Consider the following 17,874-nt stretch of genomic DNA (forward strand, 5'->3'; position numbering starts at 1 on the left):
AACTAATGAAACTTGTATTCTTCAGAACAAAAGGTACCTGGAATATAGGCCACACACAAACACACTTACCTTATTTTCCTGAAACGTTTTTTACTCATGGGTCTTCTGTGGGAGCCTCGGCAGTCCGCCCCCGCAGGCCCCATCACCACCGTGGCCTCAAGACCTTTGTCCGACACCTTGCACTCGAACTCCACGGGCTCTTCCTCCCCAAGGCTGCGGAAGCCCGTCATTTTGATCACACTCTGCAACGAAGAAGAGCGGTGATGAAGACGATGACGATGAGGAGGATAAGGAAACATCTAAACATGGAAAGACAGGCAACAGAAAACCTATTGGCTCATTACGAGTCGTTCTTCGTAAGGCTGCGTTCTCAATGATGGTATCATTTTCGTAGCGCGTCACTGAACTCTCTCGAGTAATTCAATGTCTTCTTGTAATTAGGAGACCAGAACTGCACGGCGTATTCCAGGTATTCCAGGTGGGGTCTTACCAGCGAGTAAAATAAGAATCACAACTCCCGGCGTCTTATATTCGAAGTTACTTGCTATGAACCCGAGCATAGTGTTGGCTTTCTTGCAGGCGGACTTGCAGTGATTTGTGGGTTTCAGGTCACTGCCTGTAGTGGTTCGCCACCCATGTAGCATGGGTGGTTGCTATTTCTGAACCCGATGTGCATTACCTTACATCTGCCACTTTTTCGACCACCGAGTGATCTGTGTAGTGCAGCTGACTTGCCTGATACGCGAGCCTCCCATAACTCACTGTGCGAGGGGGTTACCTCTTTGGCCGACTGATTAAGGAGTGGCTCTCCCGTCTCGCTACTCGCGGGTTCGATCCTAGGCGCCGGCAAACCTTTCCTTGTCTGGATTAATTTCTCGTTGTTTCGTTACATGCGGTGATCGTGTTGGAGCATAGTAAAGAGTAAATTCTGGCGTTTCATCTGGTCCAGGTCTCTAGATAATTTCGCAGTCTGCTGTGGTGAGGCCCTTCCCTCCCAAACTTGGTGTCGTCAGCAAATTTAGAGAGGGTGGATTTTAATACTAGTTCTAGGTCGTTGATATAATTTATATATTAAAGAGTATGGGGCCCAACACTGACCCTTGTGGCACTCCTCTTGTAACCGGGAGCCAATCAGAGGCCTGCCCGTTGAGTAGAACTCGCTGCTTTCTTCCAGTGAGCCAATCTTTTATCCACGCAGTCAGATTGTCTCCTAGAATTATAGTCCCGCCGATTTCAGTTTCTTGAGAAGTCGTTCGTGTGGTACCTTGTCATAGGCCTTTTGAAAGTCTAGATAAATAACATCGCTGGGGATGTGATTATCCCAGTTTTCATAATTATATACCTTGGAAAAAGTCCAGTATGTTGGTTAAGCATGAGCGTTTATTCCTGAAACCGTGCTGAGCATCGGAAATTATATTGTTGTCTTCAAGAAATTTGACGAGTTTGTCTCTGATAATCTTCGCGAGTACTTTTCCCACCACTGAAGTCAAGCTGTAGATCGGTGTTACATTCGCTTGCTTCCATTCTTCGGGAACTTTGTTTTGTTGTAGTGTCGAATTATAGATGGCGGAGAGTGGCTTGAATAATTGCTGCTTGAATTCCTTGAGCAGCCTGGGTGACAAGTCGTCGGGTCCAGTACACTTGTCTCTAGTTTATCTAGGTACTTTTGCAAGTCCCGTTCGTCAACTGAGCCAATTTCTAGGGGCGTGATTCCTCTCGGTGGAATAGGGCTCTCGGGTATAGACTGTGTTCTCGACCGTGAACACAGACGCGAAGTTCTTGTTCAGGATTTCGACCATGTGTCTGCTATCTTGTGTTAGGGCGCCGCTTTCATCTTTTAGGGAACCGATGTTGCTTTTCGACTTCTTTTTTGTTCTTATATAAGTGAAGAACTTTTTCGGATTAGACTTTGATTCGCGTGCTATTCGCTTTTCATGGTCGCGCTTACATTGGCGGATGAGGGTTCTGCAAGCTCTGAGGCTGCGTTGGTATTGTTCACGTGCTTCATCTGTGCTGTTTTCTTTCAACAAGTTATGATATCTTTTCTTTAAATTTATTACCCTTCTGACTTGATGATGATGAGGAGGAGCAGGAGGAGGAGAAGGAGGAGGAGGAGGATAGAAAGAGAGAGATGAATAGGTATCGCCCGAGAAAAATACGTATATGTTCCTTCAACCTGCAGTGAAGGGGTGGGCCTATGACAAAAAAAAAAATTATAGTGGGTGGTAAAAAAAAATCGAAAAACGGACATTATTTCCTTATTATCTAACTTTCGACATAATAGGGACAAATGCCCTGACATACCCAAAAACCAGAAGACTGATAGATAGATATAGACTGATTTGAAAAAGGACACAAACAGACAAATAGATGTACAGATGAGATAGATTTCTCCCCAGCGACTTCTCTGCCTCGCTTGCGTAATCCCTTCTCACCACCGTGTTTAGGATCGGTGAGTGAGGTGGATGGACGGCCGAGTCGGCGCCACCGTCCCCGGCAAGGTGATGGCCCAGCTGAACCACCACCTGGCGGCCACCTCGCTCACTAGCCACCACACACGTTGGCGCCAAACTTGTTGGAAGCGAACGGAGAACAGTATCTAGCAAAGGCGACAGTGATTTGACCAGCGGCTGAAGGAACTGGGCAGGCTATCTTTTGAGTCCCGGTAAAGCACACGAGTGGAAGAAAAAGGACCCAGGAATCAGAAAATAGTTAATGTGCAGCGCCCCGCCCACCACGACGCGCGGGGACTGATCATAAATTCTTACGTCCACAGAGGACATTTACCCCCATGCATAACTTACGATGAAAAGCAACCCATAATTAGACAAAAATAGCATGCCTATACCCTTTACAGAGAGAGAGAGAGAGAGAGAGAGAGAGAGAGAGAGAGAGAGAGAGAGAGACATGGTGTTGACAGGAGTGCTTGGTCTCGTCAGTGCATGGGACAACACAGACTCCGCCCCTAGTAAAGCTGTTGAGCCCCCGACACACACACACACACGCACGCCTGATCAACAGCCAGCCAGTCTTCCCTCTCTCTGAACGCCCTCACCACCCTTTTTCCTCTTCTTATCCCCTTCCTTTCCTCTACATACTGACCCATTCTCCTCCTCTCCCTATTTTCGCATCTTTTCTCCTTTTGCTCCTTATCCTCGCTCTTTCTCTCTTCCTGTCCTCGTATGACTCCTCTACTTCCTCCGTTTTCTCCTATTATCTCCCTTTTCCAGTCATCTTCTTTTCTTTCTTTTCTTTCTCCTTCTCCCCTCCTTTCCCCTCCTATTTTTCTTCCCATCTTTCCTATCCTCTCTATCCCCTCGTGATCTCTTACTCCTCCTCCTCTCCTTCCTCCTCCTCTCCCCCTCCCCCTACTCCTTGTCTTCTCATCCCTCCTCTTCTTTCCTCCTCCCCTTCTCCCCCTCATTTCCCCTCCCGCTCCCATCTGCGTCCATCAATGGGTGTTGGTGGAGTGCTGTGCTAAGCCTCACACACACACACACACACACACACACACACACACACACACACACACACACACTCCCCTCGCCCCCTTCCCTTCTCCCCATTTTAGCCCCCCCCTCCTCCCCGACTCCTCCTCCTGTCCTCCCGGGATCTGCATATAATGTCTGTCGTAGCGTTTGTAACTTTTTTTTTTCTATTTAATCCCGGGTTGGCATCAAAGGCAGGATCGGAATCAAGTGAGGGAGCAGTGAGCCCGGTGGCCGATAAGTACTGGAGGGCGGGGGGGGGGGGTGAAGGGGGAGGGGGTTAGGAGGAAGGGCGGAGGCAGAGAGAGAGAGAGAGAGAGAGAGAGAGAGAGAGAGAGAGAGAGAGAGGGGGGGGGGGCTGGTAACTATAGCCACGCGCCGTATGGTAATGGAAAGCCTTTTTTTTACTTAACCTTTTTTTCTGCTATTATTATTATTCAGACACACGTAAGAATGGGCCGATGGATGGGGTGCGGAGAGAGGCTGCGTGACGTCATACTTAACACAGCACCAACAAGGGATAATATAAAACTGCGCATGCTCATAAACTCTTCAGAAATTCATGGGCGTTTTAAGACATCGTTCGATCTTCGCAAACTTGAATCGTGCTTTTGACGACTCCATGATATTCGATACAGATTTTCTTTGTATATCACTATTTTTTTAAACCCTTCTCTGTGAGGTAAAAACAAAAAAACAAAAGGAAGCTAGAAATAATGATAATATGTAAAGAAAACGAGCACTGTAAAACAAGCACTCACACATTAGACGCAGCACATCGTTGCCAACATTGCAAACATAAAACAAACTAGCGAACGAGAAAAAATTATGAATGAAAATAAAAAGTACCGCAAAGCAAGCACCCCCATAGCACCAGCAGCACATCGTTACCAACACGCCCTCATCCTCACCACCATCGTTACCAACACACCAAACACAAAAACAAACAACTAAGAGATAATAATAAGTAAAACAAGAAGCACAGCAAAGCAAGCACCCACACAGCACCACCACCACCACCACATCGTTACCAGCACGCGCCCTCACCCTCGTCCCCATCGCTACCAACACTCCAAACATAAAAACAACCAGCCAACCGAGAAATAGTAATAACGAAGGAAAACGAGAAACGCCGCAAAGCAAGCACCCCCCCACAGCAGCACCAGTACATCGTTACCAACACGCCCACACCCTCACCACCACCACCGCCGCCGCCGCCGTCACCCTCCCCGCCAGTTCCAACCCTTTATAGTATGTGGCGCCGCGCTGCTTTGATCCGCCGTTCAGAGGGAGAAAAAAAAAGTACCCCGCGCCCCTACCCGCGAGCTGGGGTCCGGCCCGCGAGCTGCTGATTGGTCTATGCAAATTAGGGGGCGGGACCCTTGCAACTCACACCATCAGTTATTTGCATACACTTCTGGAGGGTCCCCGCCGGCACAATATGGCCGCCCGCCGCTGCCCGCCGCCATGCTACAGGAAGCCAGAGAGGACGTGTGTGTGTATGTGTGTGTGACCTAGTTAGGGTTTACAGACTCTGATGTTGGGTTTAAGTTGTCATTTTCTCATTTATTATGTCTATTTTTGATGTGAGGATCTAAAGCGTTGGTGTTATAGGCTGTATCTTAAGGATTATCGTATTTTCTTTCGTAGTAACGCCATGAATAACGCTTTTAACCCGGTAACAGCGACGGGCCAAATTTGTGGCTTTACCGTGTACCAGAGTCGGGCCAAATTTTTACCATGATATAAACCCCCCAAATTGATGATGCATAAACTGATCACAAATGCATTGGTACTATATATTATGAAATGGTTTGTGTGAGGGATGATTCTTTCTGATTAATTCGCTGAGAGGGGCCTTTAAGATACATGTTCCCCGCAGCTACCGGGTTAAAATTACCTTCACAAAAATTTCCTCTCCAAAATCACTTCACATGCACATAAGGGATGGATTTCTTGTTGTATTTCCATTACTGCCGGAGAGTAGTGTCGTAATCTAAATATCTCTTTCTATACTTAGTTCCCACAGTGTCGTTACGAGGAACTACGTGAAAAAAAAATAACCCGTCCAAGTTAGATTATCGCTTGATCCAAGATTCGAGCCCGGGATCTCTCGGTTGTGAGTCGAGAGCACGAACCACTCACTCACTCACTGCGTTATAGTCCGTATGTGTGTGTGTGGTGTGGTGGGGGGGACTATCAATAATCCATATGAAAAAAAAATAATGAAGTCGGAATGAGGAAAACAGCGCAGGACAATGAAAGGGAGAAGAGGAAACATAACAACATCACCACTGAAGTTTAAAATGCAAATCTTTAGGGGGCAGAAACCCTCCCTTCCCTTCCCTCACAGCCTCCTCCCTCCCTTCCCTCGCAGCCTCCTCCCTCCTTCCCCTTGAGCCTATCCTGCGAAACACCCGACCCTTCCCTCCACTGCATCCTCCTCCTCCTCCTCCTCCTCCTCCTCACGCCCCGCCACGTGCTCCCCTTGCCTGCATTATAACTGATGCAAACATGATCTCTTCTAAGCCTAAAATTGGATCTTTTTGATATTCATCCCCCCTATACTCTTCCTTTCCCTTCTCCCTCTCTACCCTCTCCCTCTCTCTCTCCTACCCCACGCCCCCTTCCTTCCCGTCTGCCTGCTTGTCTGCCTGCCTGCTGCCCCCCTCGCAAAAAAAAAAACACAAAGAGAGAGCAAGAGGGAGTATTAACAGGCCTCCGATGCCACGCGCCTCTCCTCTCTCTAAGTACGGGCAATGTAGTTTTTTTTTTTTTTTTTTTTTTAGTTGATGAGAGTGCATTCAAAATTTTAGCCGCTGGGGGTGGAGGGCTCAGGAGGGGGGGAGGGGGAAGGTAGGGGAAGAGGGAGGGGGAAGGTAGGGGAGGGGTGAAGGGGGAGGGGGGTGTATAGGGGTGTATGGGGGAGGGGTGTGCGGCCAGTAAACATGTATTGTGTTCCTGGGCCTCCTCTCTCCCTCTCTCTCTCTCCCCCTCTCCCTCTCCCTCTCTCTCTCTCTCTCTCTCTCTCTCTCTCTCTCTCTCTCTCTCTCTCTCTCTCTTATCTCTCTCCCTCTCTCCCTTTCGCTCTCTAAACTTTCCTCCCTCCCTGCATCCTTCCCTCCTTTCCTCGTGCCTGCACACACACACACACACACACACACACACACACACACACACACACACACACAATCGTACACACATAAAGGAAATATAAAAGGAGAGAATCCATACAAAGGAGAGAGAGAGAGAGAGAGAGAGAGAGAGAGAGAGAGAGAGAGAGAGAGAGAGAGAGAGAGAGAGAGAACCCTCATGGTGAGTTATTAAGATATCAACGTGATCTAAAGTGAGGCGGCCCGGGGTATTCAGGACACCATCCCGCCCCGCCCCGCCCAGCCAGTGACCCGCATCTCCCCCGCTAATAACACGGAACACCGTCTTGACAAACCCACCCCAAGAACCCGCCACCCCTCCTTCCTAAAAAGAAGAAGAAGAAGAAGAAGAAGAAGAAGAAGAAGAAGAAGAAGAAGAAAAGGAAGAAGAAGAAAAGGAAGAAGAAGAAAAGGAAGAAGAAGAGACCATAAGGAGTCTGCGAGAGGTCGGGACAGCAGAGCAGGGTCCATATTCTTAATTAAACGTATATATCTGGCTCCTATTGCGATTATTTTCCAAGGCCACGGATAAGATTAACCTTGCCTTTATGGGTGGTTATCCCGTTCAAGATACAGAAGCCGTGTAGAACTAGCGCCAGTATCACGAAACAGTCCATGGAAATCCCAGCACAACTTTTACGAGAGGCTTTTCAAAGAGGCGAACAGAGGTGCTGATGCGCTTGAGAATAGAGGGCCCGACTAAGCCATGTGCCACGCTTCACTTCACCCTACGTCGTGTACAGAGCTTTAATCAATGGATATTCGGTTTACGTTATAGTAGGAAAACTGTATATGCCGCCAAGCAATGTTACAGATATGAACAATGAAGCCACGCGCAGCTTTCCCTAACCCTGTACACCCTAAAAGGTCCCCATCATAAGACCCCAAACTAGATATTTTTTCGCAATCAACAATGTAACGAAAAGAGCTATAAGACACAACTACTACCTACTATTACTACTACTACTACTACCATTACTACTACCGTCACCACTACTACAAAAACAATGCTAGGAATGGTGGTAGCAAAGTCCCCATCGTAAGACCCCAAACTAGATATCCTTTCGCAGTCAACAACGTAACGGAAAGAGCAATAAGACACTACTACTATAAAAAATACCTACTATTACTACTACTACCAGTACTACTACCATCACCACTACTACAAAAACAATGCTAGGAATGGTGGTAGCAAAGTCCCTATCGTAAGACCCCAAACTAGATATCCTTTCGCAGTCAACAACGTAATGGAAAGAGCAATAAGACACTACTACTATAAAAAAATACCTACTATTACTACTACTACTACTACTACCAGTACTACTACCATCACCACTACTACAAAAACAATGCTAGGAATGGTGGTAGGAAGGAAGATGTTACGAGCGATGCAGACGGGCGGGCCCTCACCAGGTGCATCTGCATAGCCAGGTGAACAACATGCAGATGAAGTTATATAACACGCCGCGCCGCCTCCAGACACCCGCTGACGTGCCCTGGAGGCGCCCTATGGATCACCCTCCCCCCCTGCAGTCCTCACCACCAGCAATTTCCTCCCTGTCCTCCTTTCCTTTTTTTCCCTTCCTTATCGCACTGTGAATGTCTGGCTTTGTTTCCTGTTATCTTACTTATTACCTTACGACCTGCATTAAATTCCTTTTTTGTGTGTGTTTCGTAGAATGAGATTATTTATATGACGATGATGGATTGGAAGAGGATGAAGAAGAAGAAGAAGAAGAAGAAGAAGAAGACGAAGACGAAGACGAAGACGAAGAAGAAGAAGAAGAAGAAGAAGAAGAATAGAAGGAGTAGAAAAGGAAGAAAAAGAAGACTGCAAGAACTGTTGAAAAAAAAGTCGTTCCATACAAAAAAAGCACATTATGAAGCTGTGTGTGTGTGTGTGTGTGTGTGTGTGTGTGTGTGTGTGTGTGTGTGTGTGTGTGTGTGTGCATTCTCGTCACGTCTTAACTCAATTGGTTCACCTCAGAAGAGTGTCGGACTGTTCCTGCTGACGGCGGAAGTCACATCCGCCCCCCGTGGCTCAGCTCAAGCCCACCTCTGACAGCCAGGAGAGAGAGAGAGAGAGAGAGAGAGAGAGAGAGAGAGAGAGAGAGAGAGAGAGAGAGAGAGAGAGAGAGAGAGAGAGAGAGAGAGCAATGAAGTAGAATGGCGAAATGAAAACAACCTCCATTGTAGACATGAATAACGAGGAAAGGGTGGAAAAGAAGAAAGAAAGAAGAAAGTAAGAAGAGAATCAATCTAGACAACACATACCGAGGAGGGGAAAGAGAGGGAGGAAGTAGGTCAGTCTGAACAAAGAGGAAAGAGGAGGAAGGAAGGAAGGAAGGATGGAATGATGATAAGAAGGACCTGAGGGACACAGTGAAGAGAAGGAGTAAAGAAGGGACAAAACTAAGAAAAGAGGAAAAGCGAGTCAGTCCCAAGGAAAGCAGGAACATGTCATCACCAGAAGCTTACGTGAACCAGACATGGACAGAAGAGACAGTGGGACAAACAGGGGTGGCAGGAGAAGGGGGCGGGGCAGCAGCGTAGGGTATAGCAGGGGTGTTCAAGGCCCCATCACCCCATCACCCTCGATCCCCTCCATCCTTCACCCTCGCCCGCGGGCTGACAATCAAGCCTGCTTAAAATGCGAAGTAGGGGGCGCTTCCTCCCCTCCCTTCCCCTCCACGCCCTCCTTCTCTTCCTCACTCCCCTACCATTCAAGTTACCGAAAGAGAGAGAGAGAGAGAGAGAGAGAGAGAGAGAGAGAGAGAGAGAGAGAGAGCAGAGGGGAGGGAGAGGTGAGGGAGGCTGCATCGAGTGAGAGGGGAGAAAGAGAGGGAGACAGGGAGAAGAAGAAAGAGGGAGAGAAAGAGAGAGGGAGACAGAGATGGCTGGGGAGAGGAGGGAGGGTGCAGGCAGCGAGGGATTAAGTTACAACGACAGAGTTTAACTTCCCATTTTCTCTGACGCGACGAACTTTGTGATTAGACCTTGGCCTTGTGATGGACGGCGGGGAGAGAGAGAGAGAGAGAGAGAGAGAGAGAGAGAGAGGGAGCGCATCATCGACATCATAGATAATTCGTATATGAGTTACAACGAAGAGCACAGAGCGTCAATCCTGAACCAGTCTGTTGATAGCGCGATATAAGTGGATGAATCGACACGTCAGCTGCACGTCAACACTTATAGGACTAATCCTCTTTGTATATCGGGAACTGAAAACGACGGATTGGCAACAGGAATCAAAATGGAAAGTAGATATAAACGAATGAAAACTTAATCAAGGGCGGAAATGAAATGGGAAAATGTACGTAGATGCGATTTGAAAGCATTCACAATTAGAAAAAGAATAACAAATGTGATACAAGGAAATAACTACAATAAAAGAATAAAGAGAAGGAGAATATATCACGGTAGGGTTAATAACGGCCAAGAAAACGTTAATGACCCAATATTAAGGACGCCGAAAAAGAAGAACATGAACAAGAACATCAACTAGAATAAAAAAAAAAAAACTCCAGAAAACAAAACGAAAGAAATCAACAGTTATTACTAATCCATTTCCAGAGAGGTCTTCGAGATCAAATAAGTCACGTCGCTGTCACAATGCATACAACGAACGATATGAACAAAACCTTCCGTATACGATAACTCAGTATGATGGCGGAAAATTATGACAAGACGAGTATTTGCGTTACCCTAAGAGCGGTATCGAGAACATGGCGTCAGGAGGGGAGGGGGTGACTGGAGGAGGAGGAGGGCGAGAGAGAGACGAATGGAGGGGCGGAGAGAGAGAGGGGAGGTGAAGAGGCTGTGGGAGGGGCGGACGAGGAAGAGAGGGAAAGGGAGAAGGAGGGATGGGGTAACGGTGTGTGTGTGTGTGTGTGTGTGTGTGAGAGAGAGAGAGAGAGAGAGAGAGAGAGAGAGAGAGAGAGAGAGAGAGAGAGAGAGAGAGTGAACGACAATGACGACGACGACGAAGAACAGAACAAGAAAAAATGAAAATACGCAAGAAAATGAAGGTAAAATTGAGTGAGAGGAATACCGAATTATGACGATGTATAACCAACCATAGAATCACACCACAAGAACACTAGTAACACCAGCCAAGTAGTAATAGCAGCAGCAGTAGTAGTAGCAGTAGTAGTAGTAGTAGTAGTAGTAGCAGTAGTAGTAGTAGTAGTAGTAGCAGAGACCGTTTCGTTCTGTCTGGCCACCAGCAAAGCGGGAATTTTGGTGGATGTGGCACCTGCGCATTTCTAGTTCGTGTATGCGTGAAAATCAACTGTTGTGATAGACATTCAAGCTTATTTTTCAATAATATATTTGAATGTTTATGTATACAAAAAACAACTCAGTCGTTTGCATCGATAATCGATAACACACAAACACACGAAAAGACAGGCTTGTATCAAATATCTAAGTTACATCATACTCGAACGATCTATGGTTTTTTTCATATTCATTGATTGATAGTTCATTTCAGGTATACTAAAAGACATCTGCCTCTGCAAGTGCAAATAATGGGTATTTTAATTATTTACTGCATATAAAAAACGACTAATAATCAAAATAACATGAAACAGTAAATAATAAGTGTTGATTGCGATATGCTAGGCTATTTCAAATATTAGGCTACCCATCTTATTTACATGCAACACATCAAAATTCCTTATGTATAGACACTTGCAGAGCCAGGTATCACTTTATGTACCTGAATGAGATGAAATATGGGTATCTGAAAGGCTATGAATCGTTCAAGTATGATCAGAATATACTGTTTGATATACAAGTTGTTCCTTCGTGTGCTTGTATGGTATATTATCGATGCAAAACGGCATGTTTGCGGTTCATATAATAGGGCTTGAGGGTTTCTTGTATACACAAATACTCAAATATATCACTGAAAATATTAAGTTGATCATGCAATCACGAACTCACAATGCGCAGGTGCCACATCCACGTTCACGAGTGGACAGACGGAATGAAACCGTTATTGAAACTGACTATATTAGCGGTAACAGTAGCAGCAAGAACCACAATAACAACAACAAAAGTATACGTATAAATAGAAAGCAGTCTCATCCTCTCGTCTAAAGAATATCAACTCATTCCAGTAGTAGTGATTGAATACCAACACAGCAGCAGCAACATCACCCACAACAACCACAACGAAGGTAAATATATGGAGCAGACTCGATCATCACCCCGTAAAAGTAATACCAACGCCGCGCCACATCACGGCCACGGACAGCGACGTTTAGTCTCGACGCAACCGAAGATATATTTAGCATTGCCGCGGTATATTTAGCCATGCAAATGAGGAGCGAAACAAGAATAGACGCAGACGTACGATGTAAATAGATGCGGAAGTACTACCTACGTAATGGTGGTGTGACCGGCGGAGAGAGAGAGAGAGAGAGAGAGAGAGAGAGAGAGAGAGAGAGAGAGAGAGAGAGAGAGAGAGAGAGAGAGAGAGTATTGGTAGTAGTAATAGTAGTAGTAGTAGTAGTAGTAGTAGTAGTAGTAGTAGTAGTAGTAGTAGTAGTAGTCAGAAAAAAAAGGAAGTCAATGGTTTAAAGGTCTTGATGTGAAACGTGGTCATAATTTAGCGACAACGTGACAGTTATAGTAAGCGATGGCGGCGGCGGCGGCGACGATGGTGACGGTGGTGGTGGTGGTTAGGGTGACTGCAATAACGATGGCAGCGACGGAGAAGGCGAAGGAGGAGGAGGAGGAGGAGGAGGAGGAGGAGGAGGCTGCGGCGGTGACCAGATATCGCGTCACAAGGCTGCGGATGACGCCACATAAGACGAGGACACGGCAAGGTTGCGTGACCCTGAGGATTCTTCCATGATACACCCGCAGCATCCTTGTCCCGCCTTCTCCCTGCCCTGCCCTGCCTTGCCATGCCCTTCCAGTCGCTCGTGCTCCTCATGCCAGCCCGCCGGGAGTCAGGGCCAGCCAGACAGCGTTCGTCGTGCCCCGTCACCACCTGCGTCAAGCTCAGCTGCTGCTTCTGGCCTCTTGGTATTCCTCGAGGCTGCTCCATTCATCAGCAGGGAGCCGCCGGAGTCTCTTTCCCGACACCTCACCGCCCTCCACTCCCTCGCAAGCCCTCACACCTGCCACTACCGTACTCCCTCCATCCTTTTCCCCTTCAAAACGCGGTATAACACAGCTAAATCCTCCCTCATCCTCCCTCCTCCCCGTAAAATGGAAAGCGAAGAGGGAAAGTCGACGAAAAAGGAGGAAGATTCGCGGCGAGTCAAACCAAACCTGGCCATGTTGGAGTGAGTGAAATTATCATGGCAGTCGTTATTGCGGGCCGCCTCGTAGAATAGCAAGCGGTGCGACACATTGGCCGCGCTTCGCGAATACACAAACCTGACGCAACGACCAGTACAGTGAGGGGGGAAGAAGGAGGAGGAGGGGGAGGAGGAGAGAAGAGAGGGAGAGGGAGTAGGAGAGAAGAGAGGGAGAGGGAGGGAGGGTCCTAGGCGTCCATGAGCCACGCGCGACGAAGGATTTCAGTCATGATGATGGAAGGGCTATTAAGAGAGAGAGAGAGAGAGAGAGAGAGAGAGAGAGAGAGAGAGAGAGAGAGAGAGAGAGAGAGAGAGAGAGAGAGAGAGAGAGAGAGAGAGAGAGAGAGAGAGAGAGAGAGAGAGAGAGAGAGAGAGAGAGAGAGAGAGAGAGAGAGAGAGAGAGAGAGAGAGAGAGAGAGAGAGAGAGAGAGAGAGAGAGAGAGAGAGAGAGAGAGAGAGAGAGAGTCCCCCCTCCCACCTGGCCTAACTCACGACACACACAAATTTCTAAGAACAATCACCCACAACAACACCGATCAAAAATACACCAAACGCAACTTTAAATGAACCAAATTTCTTCTACACGGCAAGATAATTATTTCCTTAAACCTCAATTTCAAGAGCTAAAACAGGACTCTTACTACGTTCCACTCATCGTATCAACACGTCTGCTTGTCTGTATGCCTGTTTATGCCCATCAGTCTATCTAGAAAGCCTATAAGCATCAATAGGCGCACCTGACAATACTATAGCCGATCCAGGATTCAGGACGTTTCCTAAGTTAAAGAAGGTAATGTTATACTTGTATTTCGTAAAGAATCCTTATAACCAAAAACTAGCGAAAATTATGAGTATTCTTTTTTTAACACAACATTCAATAAACAACAGAACAATAATATGAAAATACGTATAGCTACCGTTGCCAGATTGTCGTACTCAGAGCATAGTATTTAACGGTGTTTGACGCCTAACTATTGCCAAGAAACATCAGAATCCTACCCTTTTAACGATAACAATAAATTAGTTTCGTTTTTGGACCCTAAAAGATAGTTTTGGGGCAGGAAGTCGGGAAATATAATCGGCTGAGTATGACAATCTGGCAATAATCTGTGGCCGAGGCAGCAGCAGCCTGCCATATTGCGGGTGTCAGATACATGAAATAGCATACTTTTACTGCGTAAAGCAGGTGATGTCACTTATTGTGACTTCGTGAGCTTTCATATTTATCTATTTGTGTATATTTCATGGTGACAAAACTTAAATTATACTAGTTTCATTTTAACTAGTGACACGAGTTTGTGACTGTTTATCACAATTGAATTTCACTCTAATAAGTGAATCAGACTCCACAGAAATATTACCAGTGTGTGTATGAATGAATACAAAGATAAGCACATACTTTGCTTTACCTCTAGGATGTCTCGTGGATCATTAATAAATAAAAACAAAATATCCGACTAAGCTACTCTTTAGCCATTACCTTTAATGGCGCCCAAAAAACAGTCCCTCCGCCAAGTTTGTACCCCACATTTGGTAACGTCAGGTGCGCCTATTCCCATCATCTCCTCCGCGCTAAAACCCACACTCACCCTCTATACAGGAAAACAAAAGAGAACACGCATTACAACATCTCAGACACACTTCCCGTATCTACACATCTACCTGGCATCTATCTATCTGTTTATCTGTCTGTCAGTCAACGTATATCTAAAAGGCATCAACTCCTCCGCTAGCTGCTCGCCCTCGCCTTCGCCCGGATATGAAGGAGGAGGCATGACAGGCTGACTGACGGCGCACGGGGTAGACACGGCGGGAGGGACCGAGGGGGCTGGGTGCGTCTAGCGGATCAGGAATAAGCTGTAAATACTCGGCTGCAGGTGCTCGCGGAGGGACGGGAGGGGGCCTGCGCGACGCCACTTGATATTCTCGCATTAACTTGGTCGGCCTGCGCGGCATGGCGATGGCCTGCACAGTAGAGGCCGCCTGTACCACCTGCGGGAGCTGTCCTGCCCTCACGCCCGGAACAGTTAGTGTGTGTCGCGGATTGTCACGCCCTTCACTTCCTCCTTCTCCTCCTCGTCCTCCTACTGTTCCTCTCCTCCTACTCCATTCTCGCCTCCTCCCCCTTTTCCTTCTCCTTTTCCTCCTCCTCCTCCTCCTGCCCTTCTCCGCAACAACGTCATCCTCTCACAAAAAAGTCCTTATTTTCTTTCTATTTTCCTTTTTCTTCTTATTTTGCTTATTCTTCTCCTTCTTTTTCTCTTCCTCCTCCTCCTCCTCCTCCTCCTCTCCTTTTCCACAACCTTCAACTATTACTAGACACGAAAAATGCATATGATAGTGATAATAATTAACTAGATATCATTTACACTTCTCTTCCTTTCTCCGAAGCTACCTATCTTCACCCAAACACACACACACACACACACACACACACACACACACACACACACACACACACACACACACACACACACACACACACACACACACACACACACACACACATGATCAATACAGTTCCTGACACCTCGAGTGCATTGGCTCCTAACAAAGGAACCATCACGGCACTGCAGGAACTATTACACACACACACACACACACACACACACACACACACACACACACACACACACACACACACACACACACACACACACACACACGAACACACGCACTAATGGCCTTGTGCTCAGCGGCGGTGGTAGCGACAGTGGTATAACAACGTAGGAGGAAGAGGAAGAGGAGGAAGAGGAAGAAGAGAAGGGCGTGTCTTGCAAAACCACCTCATTTCCTTGTCATCACCTTGGCTCTGTGGTCTGCATAATATCGCAAATAACCCCAAAAGACAGTATTTAACACCTATCTCATCCACAGCCACCTCATCCACATCCATTTCATTTGCGAAAGCTTGAGAAGACCGCAGAAAAAAAATTCATATGCAGGAAATGAGAAATCGGAAAATACAGTATATAATTTCACCCACGAAGCCTCAAGATCGGAAGGGAACTCATGTGAAGGCCTTCAGACTCCCGTACTCTCGCCGGTCCCTCCGCTTGGAAACGACGGTCTACTTATTTGCATCGGCGCCCTGTGACCAGAGACGCGAGCCTAATAACGTTACATTCTCGCTTTTGTTATTTTCATTCTCTTTGCGGCGGCCTCATCGCTTCCCTATCCCGCCTTGTCAGTGGGTTTGTAAATGAAGGAAGTAGTGCGATTTTTTTTTTTTTCTTCTGTTCCTTTTCTTGTTTTTAATCTGCTTGCTCTTTGGGGACGACGGGTGAGGAGACGGCCGCAGAGCAATGACCTCAAGTGTATTACTGCGAGCGTAAGATAAAGTGTATTAAGTGTAAGAAGCAGATCGTGTAGGAGTCCCCAAAACACTTTTATATACCGTCGCATGAACATAACGTCTGCGTGCGAATAAGTGTTGTTTTCAGTTGCTATTTTTACGGTATAGTAGTAAGACTTAAGTATTTGTCTGAAGAATGAAAAAGTCCAAGGAAATACTATTATGACATCGTATGCAGGTATAAAAAAACACTAGTATGCGTGCGAATATGTCTGCTCTTCATAGTTTTCTTATACTATTTATGACTTTAGCGAAGGGAGACTTTAGTTGCTTGCCCTTGCGTGTTCATTAAAAGATTCTCCGTTATTCCATACACACAGGATCGTAGGCAGCGTCAGTCCAACATAAGTTTAAAGTAGCCAAACTGAGCGTGTATAGCTAGGTGACCTTGGTATCTCTACGGCGTACTCTCGCGACGTATACGTGTGTTGAACTGATGAGAGTAACAGTAGCAACGCAGTAATTGTAAAGTCGGAGAAGATGCACAGAACCAGATTGAGGGATAACTTAAAGCATTTGTAGAAGCAGAATGGGGTACACAGACATCAGACAAAGAGATGGGGAACGCTAAGAAAGTACTCTATCCTACAATGAACTAATAAAATCTGGTGATAAGAATGACGTTTGAGAATTATGGCTGGCACTGAAAACCTTGAACAGTGCCCCATGATGAAACATTCTCCAAAACCTGACGTCCACCAAATAGGCCTAAAGAACGGTTCATGTAAGCGAGAGGATGCGTGACCTTGGCAACTCGAGGGCGGGTGGGTGGGTGGGAGGCTGTTTGTGTGGGTAGCCCGCTTTCCCTTCTGCAGCAGGCCGGCCAGCTAGCTAATACCCGCCAGCTCCCCCGCCCACCCCCGACACGCCCCGCTGGGACTACGACAAGAGCCTGGCCGCTTCGGGACCAAAATACCAATGGCTAAGGACCGTGAGGGAGGGAGAACGACGTCAGCGGGGATGTGAGGATGTCAGGGAGGCATTTGTCTGTGACCACCGCGACGCAACACAATCGAGGAGGAGAGGAAAGATGCATTAGAAGTAAGGGACAGAGATGGACTCGAAATTGAGGAACAGGGATGTGCTTTTTCTTCCTCTTTTTTTTTTTTTTTTTACAACCAAGGGAGCAACTCAACGGCAAAAACAAAAACAAGCACAAACACAACCCCTAAAAAAAAGAAAATAGAAAAGAGTGGCCATTTATTTATTTATCAATAATATGTTCACTACTTTCCCTGTCTCTATGCCTGTCTAGTGTTTGCTGTCTGTCCATCTGCATCTCTGCATCTCTGAACATATGAATGAAGGACGGACGGACGGACGGACGGACGGACACACACACACACACACACACACACACACACACACACACACACACACACACACACACACACACACACACACACACACACACACACGGCCCCTTAGTTACGTCTCGGGGGTCAAGGGTACATCCGTAAGGGCCCAAGGGGAGGAAGACCAGAGGATGAGGGGGGTGAGAGGGGGACGGGGTGAGGGGTGAGGGGGCTTAATGAGCAGTAACCTGTCAGAGCGAGAGGAGCGGG

At 46.9% G+C, this 17,874-nt stretch overlaps 1 protein-coding gene across 1 annotated transcript in view; it reads right to left on the reverse strand.

Annotated features, from left to right (window-relative positions):
- LOC127000345 (protein lin-28 homolog) overlaps window positions 1-17,874 on the reverse strand; it is a 67,809-nt gene that overhangs the window by 15,072 nt on the left and 34,863 nt on the right. Inside the window, exon 3 of the mRNA XM_050863967.1 lies at window positions 69-242. Within this exon, the coding sequence (XP_050719924.1) occupies window positions 69-242 (174 nt within the window). The remainder of the gene's footprint in view (window positions 1-68; window positions 243-17,874) is intronic.

This window comes from Eriocheir sinensis, chromosome 2, assembly GCF_024679095.1.
Source record: "Eriocheir sinensis breed Jianghai 21 chromosome 2, ASM2467909v1, whole genome shotgun sequence".
NCBI lineage: Eukaryota > Metazoa > Arthropoda > Malacostraca > Decapoda > Varunidae > Eriocheir > Eriocheir sinensis.